The 16,815-nt window shown below is 40.9% G+C and overlaps 1 protein-coding gene across 1 annotated transcript in view; it reads right to left on the reverse strand.

Moving 5' to 3' along the window:
• Positions 1–10,122: 10,122 nt before the first annotated feature.
• CHST9 (carbohydrate sulfotransferase 9) overlaps positions 10,123–16,815 on the reverse strand; it is an 88,304-nt gene continuing 81,611 nt past the window's right edge. Inside the window, exon 5 of the mRNA XM_082289774.1 lies at positions 10,123–11,621. Within this exon, the coding sequence (XP_082145900.1) occupies positions 10,524–11,621 (1,098 nt within the window). The 3' untranslated portion in view covers positions 10,123–10,523. The remainder of the gene's footprint in view (positions 11,622–16,815) is intronic.

Raw genomic sequence — 16,815 nt, forward strand, 5'->3', positions numbered from 1 at the left:
TCAGTGGTAATGCTCGCAGCAAATCTAACTTGGTATAGCAGCAAAGGCTCTAGAAACACTGAAACACAATGCTCTGTACTGCTACCTCTGTCAACAATGGTGTAATTTTAAGAACTAAATCTGTCCTGTGTTGTTGTCCATTTTCTTTCTTTTTTTTCTTTGGAAAGGCTGAGTCTCAGTGGGGTAGTATATCTGACTTGTGGCCAAATGCTAGGAATTTGTTCTTTGTTCAAGGTATTTTTTGTATATAATATAATGAAAATATGTTTAATACATACATAGCTTCCTATTAATAGGATTTATATATCTAGTGGAAATGTATGCCATGAATGGGCTTATGCAGCACATTCTGAGAAATACAGTTTTGCTTCAGATCATTCAGGTTATCTTTGTAGATTACTATAGTAACTGTTGTCTTAATACTATGTATTTTACAGGGGTTATCTTCCCTCTCAACACTAATACCTTCTAAAAGCTAAAACCTCGGGGCACAGATGTGAAGATGTAGATCCTTTTCCTATGCAGTGGTGCATCTTTCATTGAACTAACCAAAAAGGAATGTCTGAGTATGAATATTTACAAGACCAAGCTCTTTTGTCCATAAGCTTCTAAAGAAAACCTGATAGTACATTTTTCTCAAAATCCTTTATAGAACAGTAACTTTATTTCTGACAGATTTTTGTGTTTACAGCTTGAAAAAAACCCAACATATTAAGCTAGTGATACAGTGCTGCATTTTTACTGGACTAGGAGAAAGGTTTCAAACTCAGAAATGGCAACTGGAGCTATTCAACCCCTTAACTAAGAACAGCACAAAAATACATTTATTGCAGAAGACTTCGGGGATAAGATTTTTTTTTTCTTTTAGTCATTTGCAGACTTAATTTAGAATAACTAGTCTGAGATCATTCTTCATGGCTTACCTCTTTAAACTCATCACTCATCTCTTTTCTTGCATTCATGTTTTGGATACATAGCTTTGCCATATGTTGCTGTTTAGAGTGGATTTCATAATTTTGTGGAGAAAACTATTTTTGTGCAGACAGGTATTGTACTGAATTAGTATCTATGAAGGAAACAAGGCAGGTTGGGACTCCAAAGGAGGGGGTTGGAACTAGAAGATATTCAAGGACCACTTCCAACCCAAATTATTCTATGATTCTATGACACCTCTCCAAGTCAAAATAGTCTGATCCCTGTTAAAAACAGATGTAACTTTGTAAGAATGCATGCAGAGAAAGGGAAATTTCTGAGGGTTTAATGTGGCCCCTATTGTACAGCTTAACATGTCCAATACCTATCTGATTTTCAGTGTCAGCCAGCACACTTGACTGCTGGGAGCACGTTTGTCTTACCCGCAGCGTGGCAGAACCAACACACCAGTGAAAGGGATTCTTTTCAGCTACACGCCTCACCGGCACCGTTATCCCCCGTGCTCCCACTGTGGCTTGGCTGCTTCTTGGGGTGTGGGAGGGGATGGAAAACCACCCAGCCTGGGCCTCAGCGCTGCAGGGTGGAATTTGCAGGATGGTCTCTTCAAAAATTAGCTTTGACTCCCAAACCAAACCTGTTTAGTACAAAAGGCACAGAAGGGCGCTCCCGCACAGTGTCACAATGCAATTTTTGCTGTGCAATGTCAGAAATTTGTAACTCATTCTTAGAAGTTCACCCTGATCCCATGTGCATTGCCTCAAAGAGTTGACTGTATACCTGAGAAATTGTAGATACTTCCAAGTTTCCAAAATCATGAATAGGTATAAAATGCATATAAAGTCCCTGTAGTCTGTAGCCAAAAAAGCTATTTTTCCCTTGCCTTGCCTTGCCTTGCCTTGCCTTCCCTTTTCATTTATTTATTTATTTATTACTTGTATTGTTTACTCAAGTGATGATGCTGAGACAGAGCAAAGATCAAGTCTCAGAGGAGAAAATGATCGCCTGAGTTACGGGCAATAATTTATTGGGAAAAACGGAGATTTTAAGCCACACACAGAAAACAATGCAAATGTAAAACAGTAGGGATCATAGTGTAGCCCAAGTAATTGGAAAAATGTGTGAGAGATTTCTATCGTGATCCTGAGCAAGATATTTTTAGACAGTAGTCTGCCCTGATTAAGTAATGAATAAATAAAAGACAAATCTTTCCCCACTGTTTCTTTGTGTGTAGAAGATACTGAAAGTCCTAGACTATTTCAGAAGTTTGGGCACACCATTGATTCACTTGGGTTTTGTGATGGGGCCAAAAAGGAAAAAAAAAAAAAAGCCTGTGAAACCCTGTAACTGTCCAGTCTCAGTGGTTTTGTTACTGTGCCAAAATAAGGGGTCAAGGCATAATAGCACTAGAAAAGCTGTAGATTTTACATAACAAGTTCCCAGCTTCTCTCATTCAGCCTGTGCCTGTTTCTGCAACCAAGGCAGCACAAAGAACAGATTTTAGCTATAAATGTGTCAGTGGGTAGAGCTTGTTTTCCTTTGGTAAATTAAAGAAGTGCCTTGGTGCTTGGGGGCCAGGGGCGGCACAGAAAGTAAAATTGAAAATGCTAGAAAGAATCTCTCAAAATGTACCAAAATATTCCCTCTTTTTCTCCACCTCATGCTCAGAAAGGTATGGGTTTGGCAAAACAGACTCTGCTTCTTCCAAATATAAGTATGTTTAAGGGTATATTTTTGTACTAAAAGTCTGTTAGGCATGGCTTCCTAAGAACTGGGTTCTTAGGAGTATCCCTTAGGGCCATCCTGCTTTTCAGAGGTGGCCTTTGCAACTCCCAGAGCTGTGCCTGGCAGCAGCACTGGCTCAGCCTGCCTAAAAAGTTTTGCCTGCTAACTTGCAGGTTGAGTAGCCTACCATACATGAGCTTAAGCTGAAAATTTCAGTCTTAGCATAACTTTTAAATAAACCAAGGCAGAAAATAAATTTGGGCCAGATTCTGCTTGGTAAGAGTGCTTCCATTAGGGGAGTTTCTGTACTTGGAGGCAGCGCATTGTCTTGGACCCACTGTAGCCACTAGGCTGGAGACAGACAAAAAGATACAGGGAGAAACAGGAGCCTTGTTGGCAGCAAGTCTGAGACAGAAAAAAATTTTATCTAACTTTGGTTCAGTGTTTGTGTTTTCCCTGCTATTCAGGAGGACCTGCAGGGATCACGAGGATTTTGAGAAACATCATCCTCCCTTGGAGCTGAGCTTTTGCTCTGCTGCAGACTGAGAACTTTGATCAGAGATACAATAGCAAAGCAGCAATTTATTATTGTGCATTGTCACCTCCAGCCACAATTAACATTTCCCCTTCTCATTAGAGGTTTTTCCTCTGTCCCTTTTCTCTTGTACTTTTTTTTCTTTTTTAAGAGAATAGCAGAAGTCATAGCAAAGGTGACAGCTTGTGTCTATGGCTGGGAGTGCACTATAGGGGGTAAAACCATAACTTCCTTGAAAGCAGACAGATGCTGTAAACCCCTGCCTACTTCCCCCCCACCAAGTGTCCCACCAGGAAACCTCTTCCCAAAACCTGTAGCTGTACCCATGATGAGAAGCAGGCACAGCTGGCAAACTGCAGACCCATAGACCTGGCAGCATCCTGTCCCAAGCGAGCTAAAGAAGCAAAACAAAAAGGCTGTGCAAGAGGCAAACTCACAGTCCCTGCAAGTAGTTTAGGTTTGCTTGGAATAACGTGGTTCTGCAACTTGCTAACAGAATGTTGATGTGCCTGTGTTTTCATGCACATTTAAGGTCTTTAAAGTCAAATGCAGAACTTAAGCTATGTAGCTCCCACTACTGTTTTTGCAAAACCTTTGTCTGGGTGTTGTAAGACTGACACACATACACTGTGTGTGTGCACATGCATTTGTAAAACATGTGCAGGCATTTATGTTGCATTTATGAAAGTTCGTAGAGAGGGAACTATGTAGCTGAACTCAGCTTTCTGAACACACGTTGTTTCTCAGCTGAACTGTAACTTATTATTGTTCCTAGAACTTAAAAATCTGTCTCTGTGTGTGTCTGCTTTTCTCAAGAATGAGATACTTCAATATGCAGGTCCTACTCTGCAGACATCCAGCTTTTACATCCAAGTCACTACCCTCAGAAAATTAAACCTTTAGCATTTCATATCCTCCTGACATGTATTTACAATCCACTGAGTATTGATTTACCTCTCTGTGTGCTGAAATGCCCAGATAAACCTGCTCTGCTCCTACACCTTATGTCTCAGGATGCTCTTTCTTGAATGCAATTTATACAGGCCACTTCAAATTTACAAATCTTGGGAAACTAGCAGTATTGTAAGCTTTTGTGGAAACTGTGGCTTCTGAAAGGAATTTGAGAGAAAAAACCCAAACCCTGAGATAGAAGGAATTTCTACATGATAAGGTCAAGACAGATATGTGTGCACAGATGGTGGCTGACAGTACTATACTCTCAGGCAGGCTTATTAGTGCAGCCTCAGTGCCATGAAAGCATAGATGTGCTGGACTGGAGGTGGCTTACACTTGACAGCTGAGAGCAACCTGGCAATTGGTCTCACCCAGTTGTGCTGATATAATTAGAGAGGGAGGGAAATTCTATGTGAGGAGACAGAGGAAAGGAAGCAACAATTACATATATTTAAAAAAAAACGTCACAGTCACAGCCTTGAGATTTTCCCTTTCCTTTTGTAAGGACTCTTCCCTCTCTCACAGTTATTAATCACATCACTTTTTGAAGACAAAAAGAAGAAAGCAACATAGTCTGTCTCAATGCCATCCCCATGTTATTTGTAGCCTCCACAGGGTCACAAAAACAGTGGCTATGTTGGCAGGAGATACATCCTGAGATGTTATAGCATTCCAGGTAAACTGGAGACTGTCACAAGTGGTGGCAGGACCTCAAAAAGGGCTGGGGGAACATGGCCCTGGGTACTGGGTCATGCAGCTCTGGTGTTTAGGACAAGGCAGGATTTTGCATACCTGGATGGGATCCACTGCTTCTGCGGAATCCTCTAGCTGAGTATCACTTTATTTACAGCTACTGCACCAAAATACAACAGCTTCTCTTTCATCTGGGCTCAGAATAAATTGAGACAGCGAGATTCTCACCCTGTCTGCTCTCCCAAAGGAATCAGAGGGACACTTTCCTCTGGTCAGACATCCTGGCACTGGTTTTATGCTGAGGCAGTGCCTGGATAGGCTTGACAGATGCACAGTGTTTTGAAACAGAGCTTGCATTCTTAAGGCTGCCAACTGCCCAGAACAGAGCTGAATGATGTGTTTCTCAGCTGGAGCAAAGCTGGGAAGTCCCCAACTTCCTCCAAGCCATTGGAAGTAAAACATAAGGAAAGGCAATGAATATCCTATGATTTAAATTCCATACTAAAACCTAATTTCTAACCACTGCTCTTTAGACACATAGTTTAATGATTTTAGGAGAAGGCACATGTTATAATTTCCTTCCACTTACAGGACCACTTTACCAGTGGGGACCCCAACACAGAGAGCATTTCATGTTTGTCCAACAAGTGCATGAAGTTACAGAACCTGGATGAAGATCCAGATCTCTTAAGTCCAAGTCTGTCACTCCAGCCACAAGCAGAGCTACATCTAACATAGAAGAAACATGTGGGACTCACTGCAGTTAGCTACACTGCCAAAAGCACAACTGTTCTCCCATAAAACAGGTATTTTTATGATAACCAATCTAAGACAGTCTTACTAAGCTAAGTAATATGACTGTTTCCTGCATGCACCCACTTGGACACATTTCAGAAGGAAAAGCAGTCCCAGGTATCTGGGGATATAAACAGATGTCCTTTGCTAAATCAGATAGTTCCACCTCCCAGTAGCGTGTGTGCCTGCCCCGCCCTCGGAACTGTGCATTAATTGGTTGATACAGGACAGGTGCATCCATATTTTTAATGAAGTATAATGATTTACATTCAGATTTCAGACTTTATGTTCCAAGACCAAATTAATTTAGTTTTGAAGGCATCACAGGAGTTATAAAGTTGATAAACTGGTATTAGCATTACAGTTGAAAAGAGTTTTCTGATGTATTGTTAGCCTGAAGGCACATACAACAAAGATGTTTATACATAACCTACATATATAATACAAAGCTCTAGAAAAGTATTTTCCTCTCAGACTTACCCAAAGTGTCATATTGCAATTTTCAGTTAAGTTTAAACTACTTTTAAAATTAAAGTGGTGATCTCCAATGACATATCACCAAGTTAGCACAGCCTGAGGCATGAGTAGCTCCAATAAATTTGGCCTTTTGGGGGAGTTCCACCAGAGGAAATTTCAGGAGTATGTGCTGTGTTTGATTGCACTGGGGCTGCACACCTCTGACTTTCAGCAAGCAACAGTTTAGCAGCAGTTTTAGAAGAGATGGGCACAATGGCTATGTCTGAGCTTTGCAAGTCAAATACTACCTGGAAAAAAGAAGCTGCCTTTTGTTGATGTATATATCAGAATTTAAAAATGCACAACTATGCAGTTTAACTTACTTAGATTTTAATTATTTGTTTATTATTTTAAAAAAATTGTTATGACATAATTTTGTTTTATTGATACGGATTCATTTTAGAAGAAAGGCAGAACAGTAGGTTCCAAAAATCAAGTTTTAATTTCAGGAGGGAAGCATGGCTGTCTGCTGTTTGGAAGAGACACATGAGCCAAGGGAGCACTCTCCAGCCTTCCCAAAGACTCCCTGTATTGCCTTTACAGCACATTTGACTTGCTCTGACAACTGACCTGCATTAGAGAAGTGCTTAGAGATCTTAAAATGAAGAAATGTTCATAACTAAAAAACATTTACTGTAATGAAGCCCCTTAAAAGAGGCTCTGCATGTCACAGCTGATCTCTAGTGTAGATGTAATTGTACGGAATGCTGTGGAGTGTATTTTCATTCCTCTTCTGCATAGGTTCAATATAATTTTCTGAGTAAAGCAAACATCTGTGCACAATTGTGGAGATGAGATTCTATGCTAGTTATAGTGGATGACCTTCAGTTTTTGTTTGCGCCCAGGATTCTTACAAAATATAAACGAAGTGACAATGCAGCCTCACACTTTGACCTTTTAAAATTTACTTTTAAAAATAGAGGTTATCTTTTATGCTGAAAATTATGCCTTTATCTCTTATAATCCCATAAGTCAGATATCACAGTCCCACTTCAATTATGCTAAACTCTTATGTTAATTTTAAATCATGTAACTTAATTCCTGGCAAAGCAGGCTGGTGATTTTCAAAATGTGGTTAATGAGGCAAAGTACAATCTAGATTCTGCTACTGAGATCATTTGAATCCCTTAGGTTGCTGAAGATGACTATGGAGAGGCTCTTCTTTACAAAAGTCTGGGTTAGATTCTCAAAAAATGAATTTTTAAGTGCAGTTAGGGGCTATGAAATTTGAAGTTGAGCATACAAAGAAGTTAAATTACTTTCACTAGAGCCATAGAACAACAGTGCAGCTAAAACAATTACACCTCTGTGCACATACATGCTTTTAAGACCTTAACTAGTGTCCTCCCGCCCCTGTTAAATCACAAATGCAAACCATACCAGATTTTTAGAATGACTGTCTAGGGACCTGATGTCCATGTCCACGGATGTATCCAAATCAATGTCATTTTCCCTATCATTTGCAGAAACCAAACATTTGCTAATAATTTCTTGCAAGCCCCTCTTGACTCAAACAATAGCTTTATCTAAGACCAGCTAGTAGATGAAATCTTATGAGACTGTGCAGCTTTTTCAATTATAGCTGCCCCCCCAGTCTGTCATTCTCTGATCAGAAAGGCAGAAAGTTGGCCACTAAAATGAGCTCAGTGTGAAGCTTAAGTTCTTCAGAGACTTTGTCATTTACTAATATTAATTTATTTTTCTGAATAAAAGTATTCATACCAAACTCATATATAAATTGGCCTCTATTCTTTATTAGCAAGTTGCACTTCTTTCCTCATGTGCTTTTTTGAAAATGCTAGTACCACTAGTGTGCTATTTTTTTGTCTCTAAATTAGCAGTTAATTAACACGCATCCACAATAGACAAGACAAAGCAAATATATAGACACCCAAAGGTTGGTGGACATTTTTTAAAATTTAAATTTATTACATTCAATGGTCTTCCTATAAGGCAAGAAAGATTCACTCAGGATTTGAGGTTGAACTCAATACTTAAAAGAGCAGAGAATCTAGGGGTCAAACCAAGGTTAAATCCGAGGAAGTTTTCACATGAATTAGAAGGTTGCATGGTACAAAATCAAAACTTTCAGGAGCTGTTCTTTGATGTCCTGATGCATAGTCACACTTGAGAGCAACAGCCATGGAAGTGCATGGTCAAGTTAAATAAAAAAAAAAATCCTGAGGGGTAAAGACAAATGGGAACTCAGTAACACCATCCTGTATTAAAAGTGGGAGATTTTTGTTCACCTGAGGAGAAGCATGCGTGGGGGCAGTTAAAGTGTCAGCTATCCCCTCCCTAACACGGCTGCTGTTAACACCTGTAGGTCCATCCAGGCACAGAAACAGCTCACACAAACAACTGTGTGCAGGTTTACCTGCCCAAGGCATCCTTGCAACTTCTCATTGGTGCTGAGCACATGCATCTCCCCACACCTCATGCTGATGGATGGCTTTTTCCTTCTCCTCTTTGCTCCATGGCCCCAGGGAACAGGATGGTTTAAGCTATGGGTGCTGCTAGCCACAGACAGCACAACCTCTGACTTGGGCTGCCCAGTGTGCTGTTACCTTTTCCCCTTGGAGTGGCTTGTCCTGCCACAAGGAGAGATGTGCAGAGCCTGTTTGTTTGCACTCTGGCACCACAGAGACCGGAGGTGGCTTTTTTCCCCTCTTCTGAGGAGAAAAATTAGGAAGAATCAAGCAGAGAGGATACCTAGGAAATGATCTGGCCTTTCAGTTGGGACCCACAATGACTCCTGGGGAAGGACTGAATCTGTACATTTGCCTGAGATGAAGGAAAAGAAAACAATAATAGCACTAGTCGTGACCAGTGGCTGGGAACAGAGGAAAAGGACATTTTACTTGCATCACTATCCCATCAGGATGTTTCTTCACTCTACAACTTGCTGTATCAAGACACTGGAGCAAGATGCTCCAAACCATTCCAGAAAGCAAGGCATAGGTGACATCTTTATTGTGGAAGGGCACAGAGATTTTTCCCCGTCCATTTTAGGGATTTAGTCTAGTGATGGACTTGGTAGTGTTAGGTGAATGGTTGGACTCGGTGATCTAAGAGGTCTTTTTCCATGATCCTATGATTTTGCAGAGATTTCTCCCCCTCCTGGGACACCCTGGCCACCCATCGGGCAAGACAGGTTGCAGGAACAACTGCATGTGTTGGTCAGGCAGCACTTGTGGGAGGAGAGGAAAGGGAAGGGTAGAAGGCACCTTTTCCTTTTATAACCAGGACTGTGGGATTCTGGACACATCTTCCTCTAGGACAAATCACCAATACACATTACAGCACATAAAACTGCAGCACCCACCTCACTCCTGGGGCTTGGTGACTGCTGGCAAGGCAGGCAGGACAGCAAAACACAGGTGACTTCAGGAAGTTCTGGGGGCAGAACCAGTTTATAGGTTTGGGAGGCAATGGGCACACACACCCTTTCTGTAGCAGATTGCTGGGAGCTGGGCTGGTAACTGGATCCCAGCAGACTGAGAATGATCACAGCAGTTTCATTGCAGTTGCTTCTCAGTACAGACCTTAGAATATCCCAGACCTACCATGCTGAAACTTCGTCCATTTCACCAAAAATGAAGACTACCACGAATATTGGGACCACAGGATGCATGTATCACATGTAATGATGCATCCACTGTACATTAAAATCTTAATTTTCTTGAATGCAGCAGCTCTCTGAAAGGAAGGTCATACTTGTCAACTCCAGTGCATCAATCAAAATGAGATAGTGGACTGGTCCTTCACAGGTTTACCCAAATTTACTCATCAATGGAGCTGCTGCGTTATTTTTAGTTTGATGCATTTGTGTTCAAGAGCATTCTTCAATAAAAAAATCAGGTCTAAAGTTGGCTTCAGTCTAATAGTAATCAAAAAGCCAAGCCTTGCAACTGAGAACATCACAAACATTTTAGAAAATTAGCCCATGATTCTTTATTAATAAGTGACAGAAAGTAAAAATACATTCAAAAGTTTTTTCAAAACCAATTTCTAAAGCAAAGACACCAAAAAAAGAATCATGCCACTCTGAATGATTTTTCTTAAACCATTAAAAGAACATTAGGTAAGCTAATGCAACAGCTAGCTGAGCTACTGCTTCCATGGTATAATCCATAATGGTAAAAGCCACTTTTCCAGGCATTTTAGTACAATTTATGCTGTCTACAGGACTTTTTTTCTTTGCATTCTCCATAATTTAGTATCAATTGATATCACTCTAGCTTATAAAATCCCCACTAAGTCAAGACAACTCTACTTAGCAGTAACTTCATTTCCTTTCAGGGCTAATATCAAAGTAGTTGTTTTGAATCCCAGAATGATAAATATATAATAGAAGCCTGAAGTTATTCTGGTGCTATACAAGTGGTGATGTATAATTGAACATTAAGTAATCCAAGTGATAGAAGTCATAGGTCAGCTGTCTCTCCTCCTTAGACAATTCCTTTAAATATTGCCTCACTACTTCTGCACTTGTTCTCTCGTCAGAGGAATGTCTGTCTTTGAATTTAGGAAACTTCAGATGGGCTGGAGCACCTACCAGCTGCAAAAAGTAATCGGCATCTTCTTCCAGGGTTTCAAACCTTCCTATAAAATCATAGTTGATAAGGCAGGGATAGCAGAGCTTACTGACTTGCTCCCAGTGAATGTCCATTCCTACTGGTCGATGGGAATCTAACAAATATTGGATAAACTCCTTGAACTTAACTCCCGATCCTGTTTTCAATGCTTCTTCATCTGCATTATGTCTATACTTCTTAATTATTGCCTTCCCAAATACTGGATGGTAATAGCTGTTTGGATGTTCAAACTTATCCCTGAAGGCAGATACCAGTCTTTCCATAGGATCCCGTACAAATATAAACTTGGTGTATGTGTTCAAGCGTGTATATATCCCTTTTAGGTCATAACTGTCCAGTTTTCTTAGATGCTTTCCATAGTGCACATCTTCATGGGAGATGTTGTTTGCTGAAGCAGCGAGTCCACTGAGCACCATGAGGACCCTTTTCCAGTTGGAGCAGCCCGCTTTCGGCACTTCGCAGTACAGGACCTTGTGCCTGTCCTCCACATAAATTCTTGACACCAGGTGCACCAGGTGGGTTTGCAGCTTCTTTCTGCTGTTGTATGTCTTGCAGAAGTCCTGCAGGAAGGCCCTGCGCTTTTCCTGGATGCTGTCTATGTCCTGCCACTCGTCACCCTTGATGAATGTCTTGTTTAATGGGTGGAGAGCAGGAGGTAGATACACCCCTCTGAACCAGCTGAGAGGGGACTCGCTCGTCTTCTGCTGCTCAGGCAGTCGGCTCCCTGAGGAGGCAGCCACCACACTGAAAGGGTCAGCCCTGCCCTGCCAGTGCCTGCTGCTCGAGACAGCCATCTCACGGCTACTGAAGCCCACAGGAGCGCTTCTCCTCCACGCTGCTTTCCTTGGCATCCCCGGAGGCTCGAGTGAGAAATCCTGCAAACATGGAAAGGTTCAGAACTTAGAGTGCAGTGACAGTCCAGCCCAGCCCAGTCATGCTGCAGCAGCAGCAAGGATGGTAGGGTGTGCTCATAACCAAGGCACATCTGGTTCTACAAAGTCCCTTTTGAACCACTCGATCAATACACCTAATTTAGGAACAAGCTGGGCTGATTACTGAAATACGTGTTTCTGAAGATTACCCGTTAGCACACAGCAGGTCTTCCTACAAAAATAAATAGCTCAAGTCACACCTCTTAGGAAATAAAAAATGGTTCATGCAGGGGGGCTGATAGTCCTGGTAGGGGTGGCCAGGTGCTTTTCTCTACTGAAGACATTTCCCCCTGTGACAGCACTGGCACTGGTGGAGTTGCATGCTCATTCTCTGGAGTGTACTGGCACAATCACAGTAACAGGTGTTGGATCTACTCCCACCACTGTGACTTGGAGCAGCCCTTGTCCCCCAGTGGTGGTAGGGGACAAACAAAGGGCTTCTAAACAGTTGAGCAGGGTAGTTGGTAGTTGGTTTGAGCAGGGTGTAATGACAGACAAAATTGTTTCTCCAAAAAGGTCCTACTCATGTCCACCTACAGAGAGATGATGGAAGTGGATGCAATGGACTGAATGCACATACAGGTGTCTGTGACACACATTCCTGCACCTGAGCTGCTTTCACAGCTGATAAGGAAAATTAGATGCCTTTGGAGCTTATTCCATCTGACTTACTTAAACATCAACATTAATGATACCAACTAACTAAACATCAACTAGTGACCCTGCAAAGAATGTGAAAAGATGAGACTTTCCTCCCAAACATCTCTTGGTAAGTCCCCAGCCACTGTGCAATCCATGAACTGCAGGAACAGCAAAGCTTGCATCTGTGTTTTGACATCAAATTATTCAGGGTCTTGTATCACGTAAGCTGACTGAAGAGTTTCTTGCAGTTTGGGTATTTCTGCTTGCTCATTCCTGAGTGGGTTCTCATGTGTCTGCTAAGGCTTGTAGTTTTTTTCTCCTGTTAGTAGGAAAACCTGCTGCATTGGGACACCTCCACAGCTGCTTATTTTCATTATATGTCTGGAGAGGGAAGATGCCGATTGACACATTTTTAAACATCTTCTTACAAGTAACAGACAGACAAATGATTAGATGGGCAGACAAGCACAGACTGCCTGACTGCTTCTATAAGTCTAACTTTTTTGGAAATCTACATAAAAAGGCTTTTCTGCCATAAACTGATTAAACATTTACTGGAAAGTTGATTTGTGGACTGGCAGATCATAAGTGTGGATTTGGGGGGATGGGAAAGTTCATAGGCTGAATCAAATAAAGCTGTTAAAAATTCAGAGGAGTAATGCAAGAAATGGTAATGAATGGAACACATTGGTAATGAATTCCAGTTTGAAATAAAGCCTATGAAAAAACAAGCAGTTCCAAGAAAAGTTAGCATATGCTGCAGTGTAATAATTTCCCATAACAAAAACAAACCCAGGGGATCAGGCTTTTCTGTACTGCTGCAAGCCACTGACAAGCAGGTTTTTATTCACCACACTGATTTTTGTATTGGTGAAAACAAATAAAAGAAGAGAGTCGTGCACGACTTGTGTGTCTGTGAGAGAGAAGGCATGTTGGTGTTTTTAGAGATGCAAAAGGATACTTGAATTCATTTGATTTGATGTGGTCAAACTATATTTCTAATATAATTTAAAAAAATATTTCTGTCAAATATTTTATTCTTTAAAACAAATGAAACACACATGTCTAGAGATTTGTCCCTTCTGCCCCAGGGTGGAAATAATTCAGGAGCTAAGTCAGTGTGCAACAACAGAAAGCAGTGCTAGTACTAAACCAGGGTATGACTATGAGCCTAATGGGAGATTCAGCATCACAGTGAATGGCAAAGAGCCATTCTTACAACTGCTACTGCAGAACCACAGACTTACAAATAATTTAAACGTTTTTACCTTAAAAGGGAAACCAGGAACTTAAAAAGGTGAAATGAAAAATATGGGATACTCAGAAACCAACCACACAATGCAAGGCTCAACAGAAGCAGGAATAAAATTATAACAATGCTAAAGTTAACTAAAGATTGTAATTTTGTCAGTGAGGCTCTGGGGAATTTGAAAATTTAGAAGACAGTCTCCAGTGATACATGACTGTACTGGTATTCCCCAATGCAGAGAAAACTCAGGAGAGGGCAGTACCTCATGACTTCCTAAGGTATGTCAGCTGAATTTAGCAGTTTATTTCTGTGCAAAGAAGCTTAAACCATCTGAATTTCAAACTAAAGCCACTAAAATGAACCCTACACTTCAGAGGAAAGTTCAGCCTTCTCAAGCTGTCCTGAACTAGTGGAAGATGCCCTTGTTCCACTAGAACAGGAGGGAAAAGGACAGACCAAAAGGTGTGCGTGGTCTTGATTTTGTTCCATTTCAAAGAGTCTGCCTGGGATCTAGGACCAGCCTGAGGGGGTAGCCCAAGATGGTACCAGAGGAAGATTGTATTTTAGTTGCAGAAACTGTGAATGCAACTGTAGGAATCCCTACTGAAATATTTTTTGTGGAATTAAAATCTTCAGAGAAGGATGGACAGAACTATTCAGAGAAATCTCAGTAACACCATAAAGGAACAACAGATGCATAGTTGGAGTCAACTGAAAGGGGCTCTTTCCTAGTGAGATGAGGCAAAAGATGTAAGAATCTATTAGGAAAAAAGGCCCAAACAGAAAGCAAAAGGAAAAAAAGTCCCCAAACCAAAACCAAACCAAAAATCCTACAAGCCCACCCCTCCCTCCATAAACCAAACAAAACCCCCTAAACAAAACCCCAAAAACTCTAGGGGAAAAGCAATGATACAGGAAGATCTGAGGACCAAGAAATTATCTAAATATGTAAAAGATTATAAGTTGCTTCTCTTTTCCATTTCTCCTTCTCTGTGAGACACTTATCCCACTATTGGCTAATATAAGTTTTTATGGTCTGCATGGGGATAGTGTCCTTGCAGTGAATGATGGCTGTAACTTGTTCTGGCTAAGAATGGGAGTGGATAGTGATATTTCCCAAAGGCATGAACGGCTGGTGCATTGCCATGGAAGTTTTCTAACTTAAAAAACTTGAATGAATTAATGAATGAATGAATGAGAAAGAGAGAAAGAAAGAGACAGAAAGAGGGGAGGAAGAGAGAAAAAGAGAGAGGAAGGAAGGAAGGAAGGAAGGAAGGAAGGAAGGAAGGAAGGAAGGAAGGAAGGAAGGAAGGAAGGAAGGAAGGAAGGAAGGAAGGAAGGAAGGAAGGAAGGAAGGAAGGAAGGAAGGAAGGAAGGAAGGAAGGAAGGAAGGAAGGAAGGAAGGAAGGAAGGAAGGAAGGAAGGAAGGAAGGAAGGAAAGAAAGAAAAAAAAAAAAGAAAGAGAAAACAAACCTTTCTATACACTTGCCTGAGCAACTAGGTTAGTATCTAATACAGGTGAGATGAATGAAAAGATGAATCAAGCTTTATTTTTGGTGAGAAATGTTTAACTAGAGAGTTTTCTTAGGAAACTTAAGAGAAAGTGTTTAATAGATAGCGCCCTGTTCCTTAAGCGAAGTGGACTGCTATTCTGACATCTATCTGCATGAGAGAGCTGAAAGCCACACACTCTGAAAGGATTTAAATATTTTATGACACCAGTCTTACATAAAGTGAGGCACCTTCTTTGGGTTCCTCTTGGTGCCAGTGATTTTTCAATGTTCATTTTATGACACTTTAAAGATCTGAATACCTCTATATCTTTTTTTTCTCTTTTTTCACAGTGGGAACCAGTAAACAAAAAACTTGCAAAAGCAATAAACACTTTTTTAAAAAACCCATGTCCATCATATCTACATTCCTAACATTCCTAAGATTTCCATCCCACATGCTGCTGAGCATTGTTGTTTTGGAAAACACCTGAACATCCACCAACAGCAGGCAGCATGCAGGTAATATCAGACACTAACTCTGGATCCAGATCTTCCCACACAAACAGCCCTTACCAAAGTCTTTGAGCCAAGTGTCCAAGGACAGGAATGTCCATTTATGGCTTTCCAAAGAGCTGCTAAGTTTGGGAACCAGCTGCCTGACATGGGAGATGAACTCCATGGTTACCTTGGAAAGATGCAAGGCTGTCCTTGAGACATGCTGACAACCTGTGCAGCAGGTGTGTACATTTTATCTGAGAATTGAAACCCAGTGAAGTGTTGCACCTTTGCCAATAATTGTGCAGAGATCCCTGTCCTCTGTTTGCATGAACACATTTGAGAGGAAGCTAAGAATTGGCCATGAGCACAATTCAGAAGAGTATGCACATTGCCTCTGCTTCAGTTCAGATAGGCTGGAACTGAAGACAGATATGAAAATTAGTTTAAATTCGAGGAATAAATGGAATTTAATAGAATAGTTGTGTGGTGTTTGGCTGTTGAAACAAAAGCTGTTGCAACAAAAGACATTTTAGAGTCATTAATGAGTCCATGGTTTTTTTTTTAAATTTTTTTTTGGCATTTTTATTGCTGGAGATGCCCTGCTTCTCCCCATCCACAAAAGGATTTCTCCTCACTGTAAAAATAAGTAGCCAATACCTTCTTTTATACACATTGAAGCTGTCTTTTCCTTTAATACCTCCACAAGCCACTGGGGTAGAAGAGATTGACTACTGCCAAGAATGGCTAAGACTCATCCAATTATGCTTTGTGGTGATTTTACAATGCATGGGTGGGAACTCATCTAGGCAGTTTGCAATTAGAGCAACTCACCATACAAAAAGATAATGATGTATTGGAAAGGCTGATATTCCAGGGCTGATTTACAAAGATTTAATGGCCTGCAGTGCAGACAGTGCTGTGTTTCCTAAATGCCTTAGTGCTGGATATCCAATTTTACTAACAAGAATAATAAAATTACATAAGCCCAACAGAAAACGTAGCACAAAGAACAGTAAAGGAAAGAAATATTCTGTTTTCTTGTGCTTTTCTCTGCTGCCAACTTACCTGTTTACCTAGGATGTCTCTGTAGAAAACTGACAAAGAGTCATTAGAGACAAGGTTCATTTTCCACTTCACACTCTGACTCTGTAATGATCAGGCAGCACATGGAGATGAGTCTCTTAACTTAGGTTTTTAGTTGAAGGCAGCCTGAATACTGGAGGACTATAAAACAAATATCCTCTTACTTCGATGG

The sequence above is a fragment of the Coloeus monedula genome (genome assembly GCF_965178545.1).
Source record: "Coloeus monedula genome assembly, chromosome: 1".
Taxonomy (NCBI): domain Eukaryota; kingdom Metazoa; phylum Chordata; class Aves; order Passeriformes; family Corvidae; genus Coloeus; species Coloeus monedula.